The sequence below is a fragment of the Boleophthalmus pectinirostris genome, unplaced genomic scaffold (assembly GCF_026225935.1).
Source record: "Boleophthalmus pectinirostris isolate CB_2022bp ecotype Guang Dong unplaced genomic scaffold, ASM2622593v1 HiC_scaffold_10, whole genome shotgun sequence".
NCBI classification, from domain to species: Eukaryota; Metazoa; Chordata; class Actinopteri; order Gobiiformes; family Gobiidae; genus Boleophthalmus; species Boleophthalmus pectinirostris.
In genome coordinates this window covers 2,380,182-2,397,291 of record NW_026570971.1, presented here as the reverse complement: position 1 = coordinate 2,397,291, position 17,110 = coordinate 2,380,182, and the positions used below count along the sequence as shown (strand labels likewise).

Genomic DNA, 17,110 nt, shown 5'->3' with positions numbered 1-17,110 from the left:
CAGAACCAGCCGCGGTTCTTGAGCGCGGAGAACCAGAGCAGCTCTGTCCCGGTCTCAGTCCCGCTCTGGTCCCTGTCTGGTCCCGGTCTCAGTCCCGCTCTGGTCCCGGTCTGGTCTTGGACCTGGATCCGTCCTGGTTCAGTCCGTACGCGGTGCAAAAGTTCGGCATCGCAGTCACTGAAGTCACGTAAACGGGAAACGGCCGTTATCCGTTTTTTCCATTCTTCATTTAAACACAAAATCGAAAACTGAAAAAACAAATCATTATCCGTTTTTTCATTTTGGTTTTGGAGACAAATAACGAAGAAAACTGTTGTTTTTTCGTTTTCTTATTTTTGGTTTTATATTGAAAAACGAATGAACGAATGATACACGGATTGTTCTTGTATTTTGGTTGGAATTTTCTGTGTTGACGACAGAAGGACTGTATTTTTGTACTTTCGTTCTGAGCTTTTTTTTTCCTACAAACTGCCTCTTGACTGATGAAGCAACGATAAATAATTCACCAAGTCATAAAAAGGAAAAGTGCGCGTACCCCCTGAGAGTGCAGATACTCCACGGTCTTGGTGATGGTGTGCAGGACGGCGCTGGCCTCTCGCTCCGAAAAATACTTCTGTTTGAGGATCCGGTCGAGCAGCTCCCCTCCTCGCATCAGCTCCGTCACCAGGAACACCTGCTTCCCGTTGTCGTACACCTGAGGAAGAATGTGAAGAGGTGAGGACTAAACCAGGACTAAACCAGGACTAAACCAGGTCTAGACCAGATCAGGAGCCGGGATCAACCTGGAGAATCAGTGAACGAGACAAAGGTTTTATAAAAGCAGAACTGAAGTAAATCCAGAGCAGAAGAGCAAAAACCTCCAACTACATTTTTCAATAAAAGCAGGAGCAAAATGATACGGATATTAGACTAAACCTGGACTAAACCTGGACTAAACCTGGACTAAACCTGGACTAAACCTGGACTAAACCTGGACTAAACTAAACCTGACTAAACCTGGACTAAACCTAGACTAAACCGACTAAACCTGGACTAAACCTAGGACTAAACCTGGACTAAACCAGACTAAACCTGGACTAAACCCGGGACTAAACCCGGACTAAACCTAAACCGGACTAAACCCGGACTAAACCTGGACTAAACCTAGACTAAACCTGGACTAAACCTAGACTAAACCTGGACTACTAAACCCGGGACTAAACTAAACTGGACTAAACCCGGACTAAACCCGGACTAAACCCGGAACCCGGACTAAACCTAGGACTAAACCAGGACTAAACCTGGACTAAACCTGGACTAAACCTGGACTAAACCTGGACTAAACCTAGACTAAACCTGGACTAAACCAGGACTAAACCTAGACTAAACCCAGACTAAACCTAGACTAAACCTGGACTAAACCTGGACTAAACCCGGACTAAACCTAGACTAAACCTGGACTAAACCTGGACTAAACCTGGACTAAACCTGGACTAAACCTAGACTAAACCTAAACCTGGACTAAACCTGGACTAAACCTGGACTAAACCTGGACTAAACGAGGACTAAACCTAGACTAAACCTAGACTAAACCTGGACTAAACCTGGACTAAACCCAGACTAAACCACTAAACCTGACTAAACCAGGACTAAACCAGGACTAAACCTGGACTAAACCTGGACTAAACCTGGACTAAACCTAGACTAAACCTAGACTAAACCTGGACTAAACCTGGACTAAACCTAGACTAAACCTAGACTAAACCCGGACTAAACCCGGACTAAACCAAGACTAAACCTGGACTAAACCACTAAACCAGGACTAAACCTAGACTAAACCTAGACTAAACCAAGACTAAACCCGGACTAAACCAGGACTAAACCAGGACTAAACCCTAGGACTAAACCACTAAACCAAGGACTAAACCAAGACTAAACCAGGACTAAACCTGGACTAAACCTGGACTAAACCTGGACTAAACCCGGACTAAACCCGGACTAAACCTGGACTAAACCAAGACTAAACCTGGACTAAACCAGGACTAAACCTAGACTAAACCTGGACTAAACCTAGACTAAACCCAGACTAAACCTAGACTAAACCAAGGACTAAACCCGGACTAAACCTGGACTAAACCAGGACTAAACCAGGACTAAACCAGGACTAAACTAAACCCGGACTAAACCCACATGAGGAGCCCGTGTGCAGAGGCAGAGGAACTTACATCCTTGAGTGTGATGATGTTTGGATGTTGTCCATATCTGAGCAGGATTTCGATCTCTTCTGAAGGATCTGTGGCCGTTTTATCAATCATCTGGAAAACAGATTAACGGTCATTTTAACAACTTTAATACCATTTTATCCATTTTGATCACACTTATAAACGTTCAGAATGTGTGAAAATGCCAAATCATCCTGACTGTGTGCAGCAGAACAGGACACAAACCTGAATTTAAGTCATAATTATTTGAAAATATATGTTTTTATAGTGTTATTAACGCTAAATATAAGTTAATTAATACGCTGCATGATATTGCTTTAAGAATAAATAATGTCTACCTCATCTGTTGGACACAGTTCAGGTCTCAGGTCGTGTTTATGGAATTTAACTCAGAATCTTAGATAGAGTTTTAAACACTGCCATGAGTGAAAAGTAAAGCTGAAACTGGTTTTGGCAACTAAATCTAGGGCCGAGTATCATTAAGAAGTTGCCGATACGATACATACATCGATACAGTGAGTTTACGATTTGATACGATTCAGTACGATATATTTCAAGTTGATTCAATACGCTTCAGTAAAAAAATAAAGGCTAAATCGTGGCTCTGACACTAAAAGTCTTTGTTGTTTGTTGTTGTTGTCTTGTGCAAAGTTCATATGAAACGCACCAATTTTAATCATCAAAACAGTAAAAATGTCAAATGTGTCGCATAGACGAGTTTAGTTCCTCTCAACAAGCAACAAAACTGTAGCTGTAACAAAATTATTTAGTAAAATATATCCAAAAAATACTCTTGACGATATATCGATACAGCAGCCCACAATATCGATACTGTATCATCACATTAAACGATACGATATATTGATATTTCTATATTTTTGCACATCCCAAACTAAATCCAAATCCAGTTTATTTATAAAACACTATTAAAAACAACAATGTCGACCAAAGTGCTGCACACAGAGATAAAAACAGACGTATTGTTTTGTAACTATGACGACCTCCTAGAAAACAAGATAACGAGACATTTCAATGTCGTCCAAACAAATACATTTGAAATATATAATAGAGTGATAAATATATATACAACAATTACTGAACAGTAAAAGACTCAAAACGAGCTAAAGGCCAAAGAAAACAAGTGTGAAGTGTTGTCTGTATACGTTATAACATGCACTGTATTTAACTTTTTATTCTTACTATTGTTTTTTTTTTTGTTTTTTTTATACTATGAACCAGATATCATGTGTTCTTAATAAAGATTGAATTGAATTGAATTGTGAAACAGATGATTTAAAAGCAAGAAGAAAGTCAGCTTGTCTCATGTGAAGAGGCGACTCAATCCATATTTTTTTAGAATTTTGAAATTTTTAGAATTTAGGCCCAACAACAGAAAACGCTCCGTCTCCTCTGAGCTTCGTCCTGGACTGAAGAACGAGAGCAGAGTCTGATCAGAAGGTCTGAAGAGCTCAGAGGAGAGGACGGCACCAGCAGGTCTGCGAGGTGCCGCGGGACGAGGCCATTCAGGCATTTAACACAAATAAAAGTGTTTTAAAATCCACTCTGAATGAACGGAGCCAGTGAAGGGCAGACAGGACTGGAGACACGTGCTCGTATTTCTCTTTAACAGTAAACACATTAAAGGTTGTATAGAGGATTTTCCAAGGAACGAGAAATCCAGCGACTGTTTGTCCTTTTTCAAATGTTGCGCATGTGTGAAACCACCTCCCCTCCCCCACAGCTCCTACGTAGAAACACCTCCTCCCGCCTCCTCCTTACGCCACAAACAGGTTTGTTTACAGCCGCTGCACATGACTTGTAAACAACTAACTACAGTGTTGGTTAGACAAGACGGAGAAGTGAGGAGCGGGGGAGGGGGTGTGCGGACATTTCGTTCGCGGACGAGAAGTGAGGAGCAGGGAGAAGAGAGAGGAGAGGAGAGCGGGTGCGCGGAGATTCTGTGCCCGAAGAAGTGAGGAGCAGTGGCAAGAGCGGATCGGGCAGCGGGGACAGGAGCAGGAAAGGGGAGCAGAGAAGGTTGCGCGGAGATTCAGTGCGAATGAACTAGCTACAACACGCAGCAGCAAGTGGACTCTTTCTTTGCCTTGAAAATTACGTTTTCAGACATAGGATATCGCTTTCGTGTCCTGAAAAACGTTTGTCTCGCTCTTGGAAATAAAGTACGTTTTCATAATAAGCAGAAGTTTCCTGTCCAGGAGTAATTTGTGGACCAGTGGTTCAGTCTTTAGACTCTTCGTCTGCTTCAGTCGCGCCATCGCTGGAATGAATCTACAAGAATCACCTTAGTTTGGCTTCGCTGCTTTTCCCCTTTTCTTCTTCTTTCACCTCAAAAACGGACTTTCTTTTGCGGCGAACTGCTCCTGGATTCTTGTCGCCATCGCAACAAACTTTGTGCGAACTGCGAGGAAGATATAGGTAAAAAAAAGCCGCTAAGAACTGTTGCGTTGGTGGAGTAAACAGCGTCTGTGCGTCTTGCGTCTGTGGACTGTGTGACAGTCGTACGTAAACCACGTACCGGCGGCGCAGGCAAGTCAGTTACTCTAGAAACGTAGGGAGTTTGATTGACAGCCTGTCAGCTCACAGATAACGAGGCAGTGTCGTTATCTATTGGCAAATGTTTAGCCCCACCACGTCCAGAGTTGATGAATTTTTATTCTCTTTTTTTTGGTCATCATAATTACAAGGCGACTGCATCTATAATCTATCACTGACAACTTGAAACAAAAAAAAATCCTCCATACAACCTTTAACTTCACTTTGTCTTGGTGCTTAGTTCTAGTCTGATACCTGTTTAATCTTAACATACTGTACCTTGACTGCGTATTCCGTGTTGGTGACTTTGTGGATGCAGCGTTTGCAGACAGAGAAGGAGCCCATCCCGATATCTTCCTTCAGGACGTAGCCGTCACTGAACAGGAGGTTCTTCCCGTGGAGCTGCTGCAGGAGCACAAACCCAAACAGAGTCAGAGTCACAGTCTCTGCTGCAGCTGCAAAACTGGATATCGAATCTATTTAAACAACGCTCCAAAAAGTCAATAGTATTTATTTATTTTTTTGTAATTATTTCTTTTTCTTTTTTTTTTTAGTTGTATGAAAAAGACAAATACAATACAACCTGTGGGTGTGTCTTTGATGCTTACAAAGGATTAAAAGAAAAATAATAATAATAATGAATAAAAATTATTACAGCCAATTGTAAGAAAAACAAAGTAATGGGTCAAAGAAAGTCCAGTCTCAAAGTATTTATATATTCAATCCACTGTTTCCATTTGCTTTTAAATTTGTCTTGTTGCAGTCTTATGCTAAAAGTAATTCTTTCCATCTTAAAAATATCATAAACAATCTCAAACTGTTCATCCAGTGTTGGTACTTGTGGATTAAGCCATTTCCTGGTTATAACTTTCTTAGCAGCCGCACTCAAAATCTGGAACAGGTATTTAGTTTTATACGTCACATTTTCACCCATCAGGAAACCCAAGTACATCGTTTCAAGTCGAAACGGTTTGTCAGTCAGTCAATAGTATTTTATGTTTATAAAAACTTGTACACAGAGAGATTGCCAAGGTGCCAAGGTGCCAAGGACTTGAGAGCTGAAACTAATTAAGAGTGTGTACAGATCATAATCTGTCTGAAGCTCGGCGTCCTACACTTGATTAAACTAGTGCAGGAAAAGTTCAGTTTGGACATTCTGCTTCCTGTGGCACTATCATAAGTCGGTGGGCACATTTACACGGCCAGTTTGACAGTCAGATCACGAGAATAATGAAATAATCCAATAATTAGATCTGGTTTTGATGTGAGTAAAATCTGATCTGCAAACATCCAGTGAGACGTGTCAGTGAACTGGTGGATGTTTGACTTGATTAAGTTCACTATGAATATAACAGCAGCTGAAATATCGTGATATCGTATCATCAAAAGTCTCTCAATAATATCGTGGGCTGTAACATTATATCTTGAATCACAAGTTTCTTCGCTTAAACACGTGGTTTTAGAGAAGCAACAGCTTATGAACATCAGAAACTACATTTCCCATGATTCATTTCAGTCCAAACAACATGAAGAAACATGTTTTTACTTGAATTCTTGGGATTATGTCGGAAATAATTCACACCAAAATCTTGTCAAGGTATTTTAAAAGCAAAAAAAAGTGTCCCACCTCGCAATAAATATCGTACCGTGAGATTTGGATATCGTTACATCCCTAGAATTAACTGTTGTATTTGGAAGACAAAGTACAATTCACTTTAAATCTTTCAAGCTTTAACATTTTCTCTTTCATTTTTGTCTTTGCCACATTATTTTGGCCGTTTTGAATCTGTGTGTCATTCGTTCTTTTGTTTTTCAAAATAAAACCAAAAATAAATTTTCTTCATTATTTGTCTCCAAAACCAAAATGAAAAAAAAAACAAAAACAAAAAAAAAAAAAAAAACAGATAATGATTTGTTTTTTCAGTTTGGGATTTTGTGTTTAAATGAAAAATGGAAAAAATGGATAACGGACTGAACCAGGTCTAAACTGATCCCAGGACTAAACCAGGACTGGGTGTTGGGACGGGCCCGGAGGTGCGCCCGCGTAGACTGTCGGGTGATCAGGACTGAGACCGAGACCAGACCAGGACTCTGACTGATTTAGTACTGATTTAGTCCTGCTTCAGTCCTGTTTCGATCTTGTTTTAGTCCTGTTTCAGTCCTTTTTATTTATTTTTTCCTGTTTTTGTTTGTTTAGTTCCTGGTTTTAGTCCTGGTTTAGTCTGGTTCAGTCCTGGTTCATCCGTTAGTCCGTTATTTTTTTCCATTTTTTTTTCAATTAAACACAAAATCGAAAACTGAAAAAAAAACGAATCATTATCTGTTTGTTCATTTTGGTTTTAGAGACAAATTTTTGCTGTGTAAGGAAACACGTCCAGTCCGTCAGAAAAGCGTCCAGTCCCCCACACTCGTCTTTTCACTCGTCTTTTCACACGTCTTTAGACGCCGAATCAAAAGCAACAAACTCGTTAACGCTGCTCATCAGGGCCACAGAGCTCAAGCCGAGAATCCACAACGCGCTGCCAACTGTGAAGACGAGCGGCTCCATTATTCAACGGTTTTTATATTCCTCGTTTTTAGGTCACAGAGTCAAGCGGCTGAACAATGATTTGGCAGATTTTTATGCCAGATGCCCTTCCTGATATCACCTCCCACACTGAGAAAGACTAGATTTGACAAACTTCAAAAAGACTACGACATTTACATTTACATTTACATTTTTAGCAGCTCTTGAGGTCAAAATATTTCCATCGAGTACTGTGTATCTAATTATAGAGCATTGATGGTTTTCTAGGCCTTTTTAAAGTTTTTATTTATTTAAAAGGGACAATGCACATTCATAAAAATATACAGTACTTGTAAATAGGCCAGGATGCGCCCACAGCTTTTTAAAGTGATTCAAATGTTTTTTAAGTTTGTCATGTTTGTCAGTGACCAGTTTGTAGCGCAGTGTTCAATATGAGAAAAAAATCCTGCTGTGGAGAAACATTTAAGCTGCATTTTCTGGCAATGATGATCTAATTTGACTAAAGTTGTGAATATTAAAATATATATATATATATTTTAAATGTTTTTTACATGTTTTTTTATTTAAGTGGAGTCCAAGGTAACACCAAGACACTTGAATTCACTTACAAACTGGAGCCCCTCTCCCCTTTCATACGTCACAAAACTGCTTTAAGGTTTAATGTACAGTAAATGATCAATAACAAAGTGTTGTTTTTTTTGAGAGAGAGAAATGTTGAATAAATGCACCATGTAACCAAAAAATAATCGTTTGAATAATCGTGATTTCAATATTGACCAAAATAATCGTGATATTGATTTTTTTCCGATAATCGAGCAGCTCTAAAATGCACTTTATGGTTTTACTTGTGGAAAACTAATGACATGTCGAATCACACTGTCACTAGATATGTAAAAGTGCTTTTATCTGAACACTTTTTGTCTCTTCGCAGAAAGGTTTAAATACAGGAATTGAACCCAGGACTTTCTTACAGACAACAGTTTAATGGACAAAATCTACTTGTTAAAGCCTGTTCCCAAAGCAGGACTGGACCTGGTTTATCCTTGGATCCTTGGACAGATCGCTGGGAATTCCAGGTGCCACAGTGTGTAAATACTGCACAAACTTGTAATTGATGACTTTGAGCGTCTTGAAAAATGCTTTATAATACTAATGCATTATTATTATTATTGTTTTATTTATCCTTATCAAAGTGATGACAAAGGAGAAAAGTCGACTGGACAAAAGTTTGTTTGGTTGAATACGTTTTGCAGCTCATCCTTCTTCAGTTCTGAAGTTCAGAAGTTCAGTTTGTCCAGTCGACAAACCGATGTTTCTCCTTTGCCATGGATTCTACGTGGACGACTGAGGGATTTTTCACATTATCAAAGTGAATAAAACTTGTAGTACAGACTGAGTGACTCCATGACCAAATGCCCAAGTAATCCGCACCGTTCTATTGTGCAGGATTGTGTTTGGGAGCGTGAAAGCAGCTGACCTCTGGGGCGAGGAAGTTGGCGGTGTAGGACGCCGTCATGAGCAGCTCGGTGTTGGCTCGCAGCTGCTTCACGAGGCTAAAATCTCTTGAGGTCAAAATACGTCCACTGGGAGCTGTGTGTCTAATTACAGAACATTTCCTTGTCCGGTAATAATAAAGGTGCATTAACCTGATACTTGTTGTTTGTTTACTGTCACGGTGAAAGTCTCCTCTGATATCTCTAGAAAAGTGCACCACTCATAACGATGAATATTTCAGATGAATAGAGGTAAGTGAGGAAAAACTCTGGACAACTGCAAACTGTTTCAAATGAACTAGTTCTGTTTGTTTCTGTCAGGTACAGCACCTTTTATTATGTGGTTTATAAAGAAAAACATCTACGATTCAAGTTTATCATTCAGGATCTTCTTACCTGGACGACCGGGTGGGGCGTGGGCTGCGCTGGCTGTGCAAAACCCTCCTCCTCTAACAAGCTCGAAGCCACAAAACTGAAGCCTCTGAAGAGCTGGTGGGCTCCAGCGCTGGGGGGGACACCGGGGGAGTCTGCACGGAAACAAGAACAATAACTCATATATTTTCCGCGCCATAGGATGCGCTCTTAAGCCTCTAACCCAGTGGTGCTCAATACGTCGATCGTGATCTACCAGTCGATCGCCAAGGTCGTGTGGGTAAATCGCCGTGTCTCGTCTCGGACTCGCGTTTGGACTCGGTCTTGTCTCTCACTCGAGGTCTGACACTCAACAAGTGTGATCATATTTCATTCCGGCCGCTGCTGTTGGTAATAAACTTGTAGCGGGTGCAGGAGCGTGTGGGGCGTCTCAGTGCAGCCTGTGCGCTCATTTGAAACCCGCGGAGACTCTACGGCGCATCACAAACACACACGCTCCCTATGCACGGCTCGTCTGCGACAGCGTGTGCCCTCGTGTACCAGCGTGCATCACAGGGCAGGTTCAACTTCCTAAACATCCTACCTGTCCATCTGCCTCACGTCAGCACGCCGCCCCTCGCCTTTTCACGCTCTCGCTCCTTCCTGCGTACAGCCAACACAAGCCCCTCCCACAGTGCGGCTGATTAGAAGAACAAGACCAAACGTGAAGCAAAAACCAGTCTAAATTTGTGTTCCAGTGTTGGCACAAAGCAGGTCTACAGCATAGAGCGGATCTACAGAACAGACCTACTGCCACATTTGGCTGAAGTTTGTCTAACAAAAGTGACAAATGCATCTGTGTTTGTCACGATGTGCGTTTGGTTTGGTAAACGTGCAGAGGCTGGTAAATATCACTGCAAAACCACAAAAGAATGAAACTCCAGTTTGGAACTTTAAAAAACAGGTTTAAAAATCTTCCTTCACTTTTTTCACAGTTTTGTGTAAAGTGCCAGAGGAAGTTCTCTTAAAGAAGAGGTTCTCAAACTGTGGGGGAGGGTCCAAAAAAGGGGCACAGAGTGTTTCAGTGCAGTTTGTTTGGCTTTGTATTAGGTCGATCATTTTGACTTGGTCATTTTGTAAGTAGCTCACATGATGAAAAAGTGTGAACACCCCTGGTCTAACCCCATCAAAAAACGACCGTGCGCCCCACAATCCAGAGCGCCCTATACACTCATCACTCCACGCCGACGAGGAACGGAACGGAGGAACGAACCGAAAAAGCGACGAGCGCAATGTGCCACTTCTAGACACGACTGAACAACTGAGTCACTGCGAACACGCCGACAATCCGTTGGTCCCAGACACACCCTCCCTACACGCCACAACTGAACACACCCAGAGTCACCGTGAACGAACAACAAACAAAACCACTCACCCATCACACTGTTGGGTTTCCTTTAAAGTCCAGTGCGGTTTATTTGTGAAAAAAGTTAGAAAATAGACCATTTAAAGGTTGTATGGAGGATTTTTTTGTTCAGTTTCACAATGTCAGTGAAAGTTTAAAATTCCATTACAGAGACGCAGCAGCCTTGTAATTATGATGATAAAAAAAAAAAAGAATGAAAATCTATCAAATGAGGACGTGTTGAGGCCAGATAAACATCAGCCAATAGAAAACAAGGCTCCCTCATTTTCTATTGGCTGTTAGGTCGTCAATCAAACTCCCTACGTTTCTAGTGTAACTGACTCGTCTGGCGCGTGGGGATTACGTGGTTTATGCGACGGTTCTTAGAGGCTTTTTTAAACTGTCGCTTCCTCACAGTTTGCACAAAGTTTGTCGCGATGGCGGACGAGAATCCACGACCGGTTCGCCGTGAAAGAAACTCCGTGTTTTGATGTCGCTGAAAGAAAAAGAGAAGGAGAAAAGGAGCGAAGCCAAACTGAGGTGATTCTTGGAGATTCCTTCCAGCGACGGCGCAAACGAAGCAGACGAAGGGTCTAAAAACTGACGCGTCGGTCGCGAAAATATTTCTAGACAGGAAACTTCAACAGTAATTCTGAACGCGCACTGGATGTAAACAAATGTGATTTCTAGATGTTTCTACTGAGGCTGTGGAGGAGGAAGGTGGTGTCACACATGCACAACATTTGAAAAAGGACTGTCACTGTATTTCACTTCCCTTAAAAAATCCTCTATACAACCTTTAATGACAGTGCAACTAATAGTGCGGAAAATACGGTAAATCTTTACGATTTAAGGAAAAATACTAATACCCCTGTAGTTTAGACCTTTACAACTATTTTTTTTTTTTTAATGTATGAGACTCTTAACTACTCCATAGAGCAGTTTATCAGCTCATAGTTGGAGGCAATGCTATGAATCAACAAGATAAAGTTTAATCTTGATGGAAAAGTAATCTGACCTTTGATAAAATCAGGTCTCAAAGATAAAGTATGCAACCTGCACTCTGGTTTAAAAATGTTAAATCAGCATTACAATTATCAGTAAAACCCACATCTGATTCAGACATATTTACCAGGAAACTGTGGGAACATAGGTCTTGATTGTCAAATTTGAAACAAAAATCCAACAAACCCAAACCTGGATTAAACCCTGCAGAGATCGAAACTACAAGTCCTAGTGGAGAAAGACACTAAATGAAAAGTTTGTGCCCCTTGTTCGTGTTGGTGTTGGTGTTTGTGCCCTCTGACCTTTGGGGGTCCGTGAGGTAAACTCTGAGTCAAAGTAGAAGGTGTCGTCCGGACGAGCCACGGCCGGTCTGAACGGAGGCTTCACTTCTCGCCGGAACAATTTCTGAGAACAAGAGCAGCAAGTCAGAATCCACGAATCTCCCACGTTTTTATTTATGAGTTTTTAACTGATGAAAAATGTCTACGTAATATTTCTGAACCTTCCATGTGTGGTCGAAACTCTGAATTTCTGGAGGAATTTTCTGAGCACTTAAGCCTCGAATGTAAGACAATACAACATCGAAATACTTCTTTTTTTAGGCGAATGATGATGGAACAAGACAACATGTGTAAAAGTTCATTAAAGTTGATTTTGTAGATTATATCCAGAGTTGGGGATTAACAGATTACATGTACCGGAGTAATCAGAGTACAAATGATGAGTAACTGTATTCAGTTACAGTTACTGTTTCAGTGAGTGGTAATTGGATTACAGTTACTTTGTTGAAATAAATGGATTACATGGCGGGATTTTCCTGTTTTTACATTTTGGGCTAAATCCCCCTTTTCTTTTCTTTTTTCCGTAATTCTACTCATTGCCGGACAATAAACCAGGTCTAAACCAGGTCTAAACCAGGTCTAAACCAGGTCTAAACCAGGTCTAAACCAGAACTAAAACCAGGTCTAAACCAGGTCTAAACAAAGTCCAAAACCAGGTCTAAACCAAGTCTAAACCAGGTCTAAAACCAGGTCTAAACCAGGTCTAAAACCAGGTCTAAACCAGGTCTAAACCAAGGTCTAAAAACCAGGTCTAAACCAGGTCTAAACCAGGTCTAAAACCAGGTCTAAACCAGGTCTAAACCAGAAAACAGGTCTAAAACCAGGTCTAAACAAGGTCCAAAACCAGGTCTAAACCAGGTCTAAAACCAGGTCTAAAACCAGGTCTAAATCCAGGTCTAAAACCAGGTCTAAAACCAGGTCTAAACAAAAACCAGGTCTAAAACCAGGTCTAAACCAGGTCTAAAAGGTCTAAACCAGGTCTAAACCAGGTCTAAAACCAGGTCTAAAACCAGGTCTAAACCAGGTCTAAAAACCAGGTCTAAACTCTAAACAGGTAAAACAGGATTTAACAGGACTAAATCCTGCTGTGTGGACGTGTTTCTTCGTCTTTTATCAATAATATTTTTAATTTGGTTCAGTAAAGTCTGGGCTTTTTATTTTCTTTTATCAGATAAAACTTCTTATGTTATAATTTCCTCATCTTTGTTTCTCTACAAGCAAATCAAGTAATCCAAAGTATTCAGATTACATTACTCACTTTAAGTAATTTAATGGATTATGTTACAAACTACATTTTGGTGTGTGTAATCTGTCTATAAGAGAACAAGCCACGACTGACTCCCACGAAGCAATGAACACAACAAATTTAATGGTCAAAATAATGTTTAAAAGTAAATCCGGACGAGTACAGCGAAAATAAAAGAACTAAGCCCTGATTTCAGAGTAAAAGTCGACGCTTACGTTCCAGTCGATGGTCGAGAAGAAACCGTGACGCTTTATCTCCTCTGCTCCGTCTGATCCAGAACCTTCAATAAAAGAAAAAAATCAATCCATCTAGTGTATTATTTGTATTTACTGAATGTTGTGGAATCGTTTGTCGCACACACGTTGGTCGTTAAAAGTCCGATATTACGCAAAATTGATTCTTGTGAAGAATGTCGGACCTCCTCAAAAACAGACCTGGAGTTGTGTTTTGTTTCCTTCACACACGTAAGATTAACCCTTTATTATTAGTCTTTTTTCAAGTGAACAGCTCCACCTTTAGTTCAGATTAGTAGATTGGCAATTCCAAGGTTGAAATGATCCACCTGAGAGAAGAACTCAGCCAAAAAATGCAGGATTTGTGATTTAAACGTGTGTAAATGAAACAAAACACAAGTACAGGTTTGTTTTTGAAGAGGAAACATTAGAACATGGATCAGAAAATAACATACGGGCTTTAAATCATAAAGTATCTGCATATCAAAACTGTGTCGACTCTGGTACGTTAAACCAAGATCGTCCATTAAGAGTTGCCATGTTCCTGATGGGTTCGGGCAAACAGCTGCTGAAACGGGAAAGTTTTAACGTTCTGGAATTTTACCGGTGGGTAGTGATTACACATGGGTGGGTCAGGACTAAACCAGGACTAACCCAGGACTAATCTTGGACTTAAGAGAAAGAGAGAGAGAACCCCGAGCCCGTGTGGAGCAGGGTGGACACAAAGCTCAATTCGGGTGACGGCTGAGCTCCGTGTGGCGAGGAGCTCTGTGCCGGTCCTTTCACCTGCGGTCACCCTACGGTCTACACGGATGCACCTCCGAGCTCATCCCAACAGTGAGTCCTGGTTTAGTCCTGGTTTAGTCCTGGTTTAGTCCTGGTTTTGTCCTGGTTTAGTCCTGGTTTTTGTCCAGTTTCAGTCCTGGTTTAGTCCAGTTTCAGTCCAGTTTCAGTCCAGTTTTAGTCCAGTTTTTGTCCTGTTTTGTCCTGGTTTAGTCCTGGTTTAGTCCTGTTTTGTCCTGTTTTTGTCCTGTTTTTGTCCTGGTTTAGTCCTGGTTTAGTCCATTTTCAGTCCTGTTTTAGTCCTGTTTTTGTCCTGGTTCAGTCCTGGTTTAGCCCTGGTTTTGTCCAGTTTCAGTCCTGGTTTAGTCCTGGTTTAGTCCAGTTTCAGTCCAGTTTTAGTCCTGTTTTTGTCCTGGTTTAGTCCTGGTTTAGTCCTGTTTTTGTCCTGTTTTTGTCCTGGTTTAGTCCTGTTTTAGTCCTGTTTTTGTCCTGGTTTAGTCCTGGTTTAGTCCATTTTCAGTCCAGTTTTAGTACGTTTTTTGTCCTGTTTTTGTCCTGGTCCACTCCTGGTTTAGTCCTGGTTTAGTCCTGTTTTTGTCCTGGTCCACTCCTGGTCCACTCCTGGTTTAGTCCTGTTTTTGTCTGTTTTTGTCCTGTTTTTGTCCTGGTTTAGTCCTGGTTTAGCCTGGTTTAGCCCTGGTTTTGTCCTGGTTCAGTCCTGGTTTAGCCCTGGTTTAGTCCAGTTTCAGTCCAGTTTTAGTCCTGTTTTAGTCCTGGTCCACTCCTGGTTTAGTCCTGGTTTAGTCCTGTTTTAGTCCTAGTTCAGTTCGTGGCGTGTTTCTTCTGTTCAGTAAATAATTCCTGTGAAGTGATGACAGTCGAGTCGCGTCTGTGAATTCATATTTGTACTTAAGACCGTAAACGTTTCATTTCATTTCGTGATTGGAATTCTTGAAGTCGTAACTTTTCAATCCATATTCTGATGGATGTTTCAGTTAGAATGTTTTTAATCTGAGTGTGGTTTTTCATGGGCACAGACGAGTAACGGGTCTGGGCGGGTGTGGGTTTAACTTTGAAAAAAATCACGGGTTAACGGGCGAGTGCAGGTGGAGGTGGGTCTCCAAAATGGACCCGTGCAGGACTCTGGAGCGTGTCAGAGCGTGTCAGAGCGTGTCAGAGTGTGTCAGAGTGTGTCAGAGTGTGTCAGAGTGTGTGTCAGAGCGTGTCAGAGTGTGTCAGAGTGTGTCAGAGCGTGTCAGAGCGTGTCAGAGCGTGTGTCAGAGCGTGTCAGAGCGTGTCAGAGCGTGTGTGCAGAGAGCGTGTCAGCAGAGCGTGTCAGAGCGTGTCAGAGAGTGTGTCAGAGCGTGTCAGAGCGTGTCAGAGCGTGTCAGAGCGTGGCAGAGCGTGTCAGAGCGTGTCAGAGCGTGGCAGAGCGTGTGTCAGAGCAGAGCGTGTCAGTCAGAGGTGTGTCAGAGCGTGTCAGAGCGTGGCAGAGCGTGTGGCAGAGCGTGGCAGAGCGTGGCAGAGCGTGGCAGAGCGTGTCAGAGCGTGTGCAGAGCGTGTGGCAGAGCGTGTGGCAGAGCGTGGCAGAGCGTGGCAGAGCGTGTCAGAGCGTGTCAGAGCGTGTCAGAGTGTGGCAGAGCGTGGCAGAGCGTGGCAGAGCGTGTCAGAGTGTGGCAGAGCGTGTCAGAGCGTGTCAGAGTGTGGCAGAGCGTGGCAGAGCGTGTGGCAGAGCGTGGTAGAGCGTGGTAGAGCGTGGCAGAGCGTGTCAGAGCGTGGCAGAGTGTGTCAGAGTGTGTCAGAGCGTGGCAGAGCGTGTCAGAGCGTGTCAGAGTGTGGCAGAGCGTGGCAGAGCAGAGCGTGTGCAGAGCGTGTCAGAGCGTGTCAGAGCGTGTCAGAGCGTGTCAGAGCGTGTCAGAGCGTGGTAGAGCGTGGCAGAGCGTGTCAGAGCGTGTCAGAGTGTGTCAGAGTGTGTCAGAGTGAGAGCGTGGTAGAGCGTGGCAGAGCGTGTCAGAACGTGTCAGAGTGTGTCAGAGTGTGTCAGAGCGTGGCAGAGCGTGGCAGAGCGTGGCAGGCAGAGCGTGGCAGAGCGTGTGGCAGAGCGTGTGCAGAGCGTGTCAGAGCAGAAGCGTGTCAGAACGTGTCAGAGCGTGTCAGAGCGTGGCAGAGCGTGGCAGAGCGTGTGCAGAGCGTGTCAGAGCGTGTCAGAGCGTGTCAGAGCGTGGCAGAGCGTGTCAGAGCGTGTCAGAGCGTGTCAGAGCGTGGCAGAGCGTGGCAGAGTGTGTCAGAGCGTGGCAGAGCGTGGCAGAGTGTGTCAGAGCGTGTCAGAGCGTGTCAGAGTGTGTCAGAGTGTGGCAGAGCGTGGCAGAGCGTGTCAGAGCGTGTCAGAGTGTGTCAGAGTGTGGCAGAGCGTGGCAGAGCGTGGCAGAGCGTGGCAGAGCGTGTGGCAGAGCGTGTGGCAGAGCGTGGTGCAGAGCGTGGCAGAGCGTGGCAGAGCGTGTGGCAGAAGCGTGGCAGAGCGTGTGGCAGAGCGTGTGGAGCGAGCGTGGCAGAGCGTGGCAGAGCGTGGCAGAGCGTGTGGCAGAGCGTGTGGCAGAGCGTGTGGCAGAGCGTGGCAGAGCGTGGCAGAACGTGTCAGAACGTGGCAGAACGTGTCAGAACGTGGCAGAACGTGGCAGAGCGTGGCAGAGCGTGGCAGCAGAGCGTGGCAGAGCGTGGCAGAGCGTGGCAGAGCGTGTCAGAACGTGTCAGAGCGTGTCAGAGCGTGTCAGAACGTGTCAGAACGTGGCAGAACGTGCAGAGCAGAGCGTGGCAGAGCGTGGCAGAGCGTGGCAGTGTCAGAGTGTCAGAGCGTGGCAGAGCGTGTCAGAGCAGTGTCAGAGCGTGTCAGAGCGTGTCAGAACGTGGCAGAGCGTGTCAGAGCGTGGCAGAGCGTGGCAGAGCGTGTCAGAGCGTGTCAGAGCGTGTCAGAG

The 17,110-nt window shown here is 43.4% G+C and overlaps 1 protein-coding gene across 6 annotated transcripts in view; it reads right to left on the bottom strand.

The window, feature by feature from the left end:
- rps6ka1 (ribosomal protein S6 kinase a, polypeptide 1) overlaps positions 1-17,110 on the bottom strand; it is a 147,960-nt gene that overhangs the window by 14,081 nt on the left and 116,769 nt on the right. For all 6 annotated transcript variants that reach the window (XM_055158789.1, XM_055158793.1, XM_055158796.1 and 3 more), the window contains 6 exons: positions 13,338-13,402; positions 11,838-11,940; positions 9,171-9,301; positions 5,034-5,159; positions 2,205-2,294; positions 536-694 (listed from right to left, as the gene is read on the bottom strand). In XM_055158789.1, coding sequence (XP_055014764.1) covers positions 536-694; positions 2,205-2,294; positions 5,034-5,159; positions 9,171-9,301; positions 11,838-11,940; positions 13,338-13,402 — 674 coding nt within the window. The remainder of the gene's footprint in view (positions 1-535; positions 695-2,204; positions 2,295-5,033; positions 5,160-9,170; positions 9,302-11,837; positions 11,941-13,337; positions 13,403-17,110) is intronic.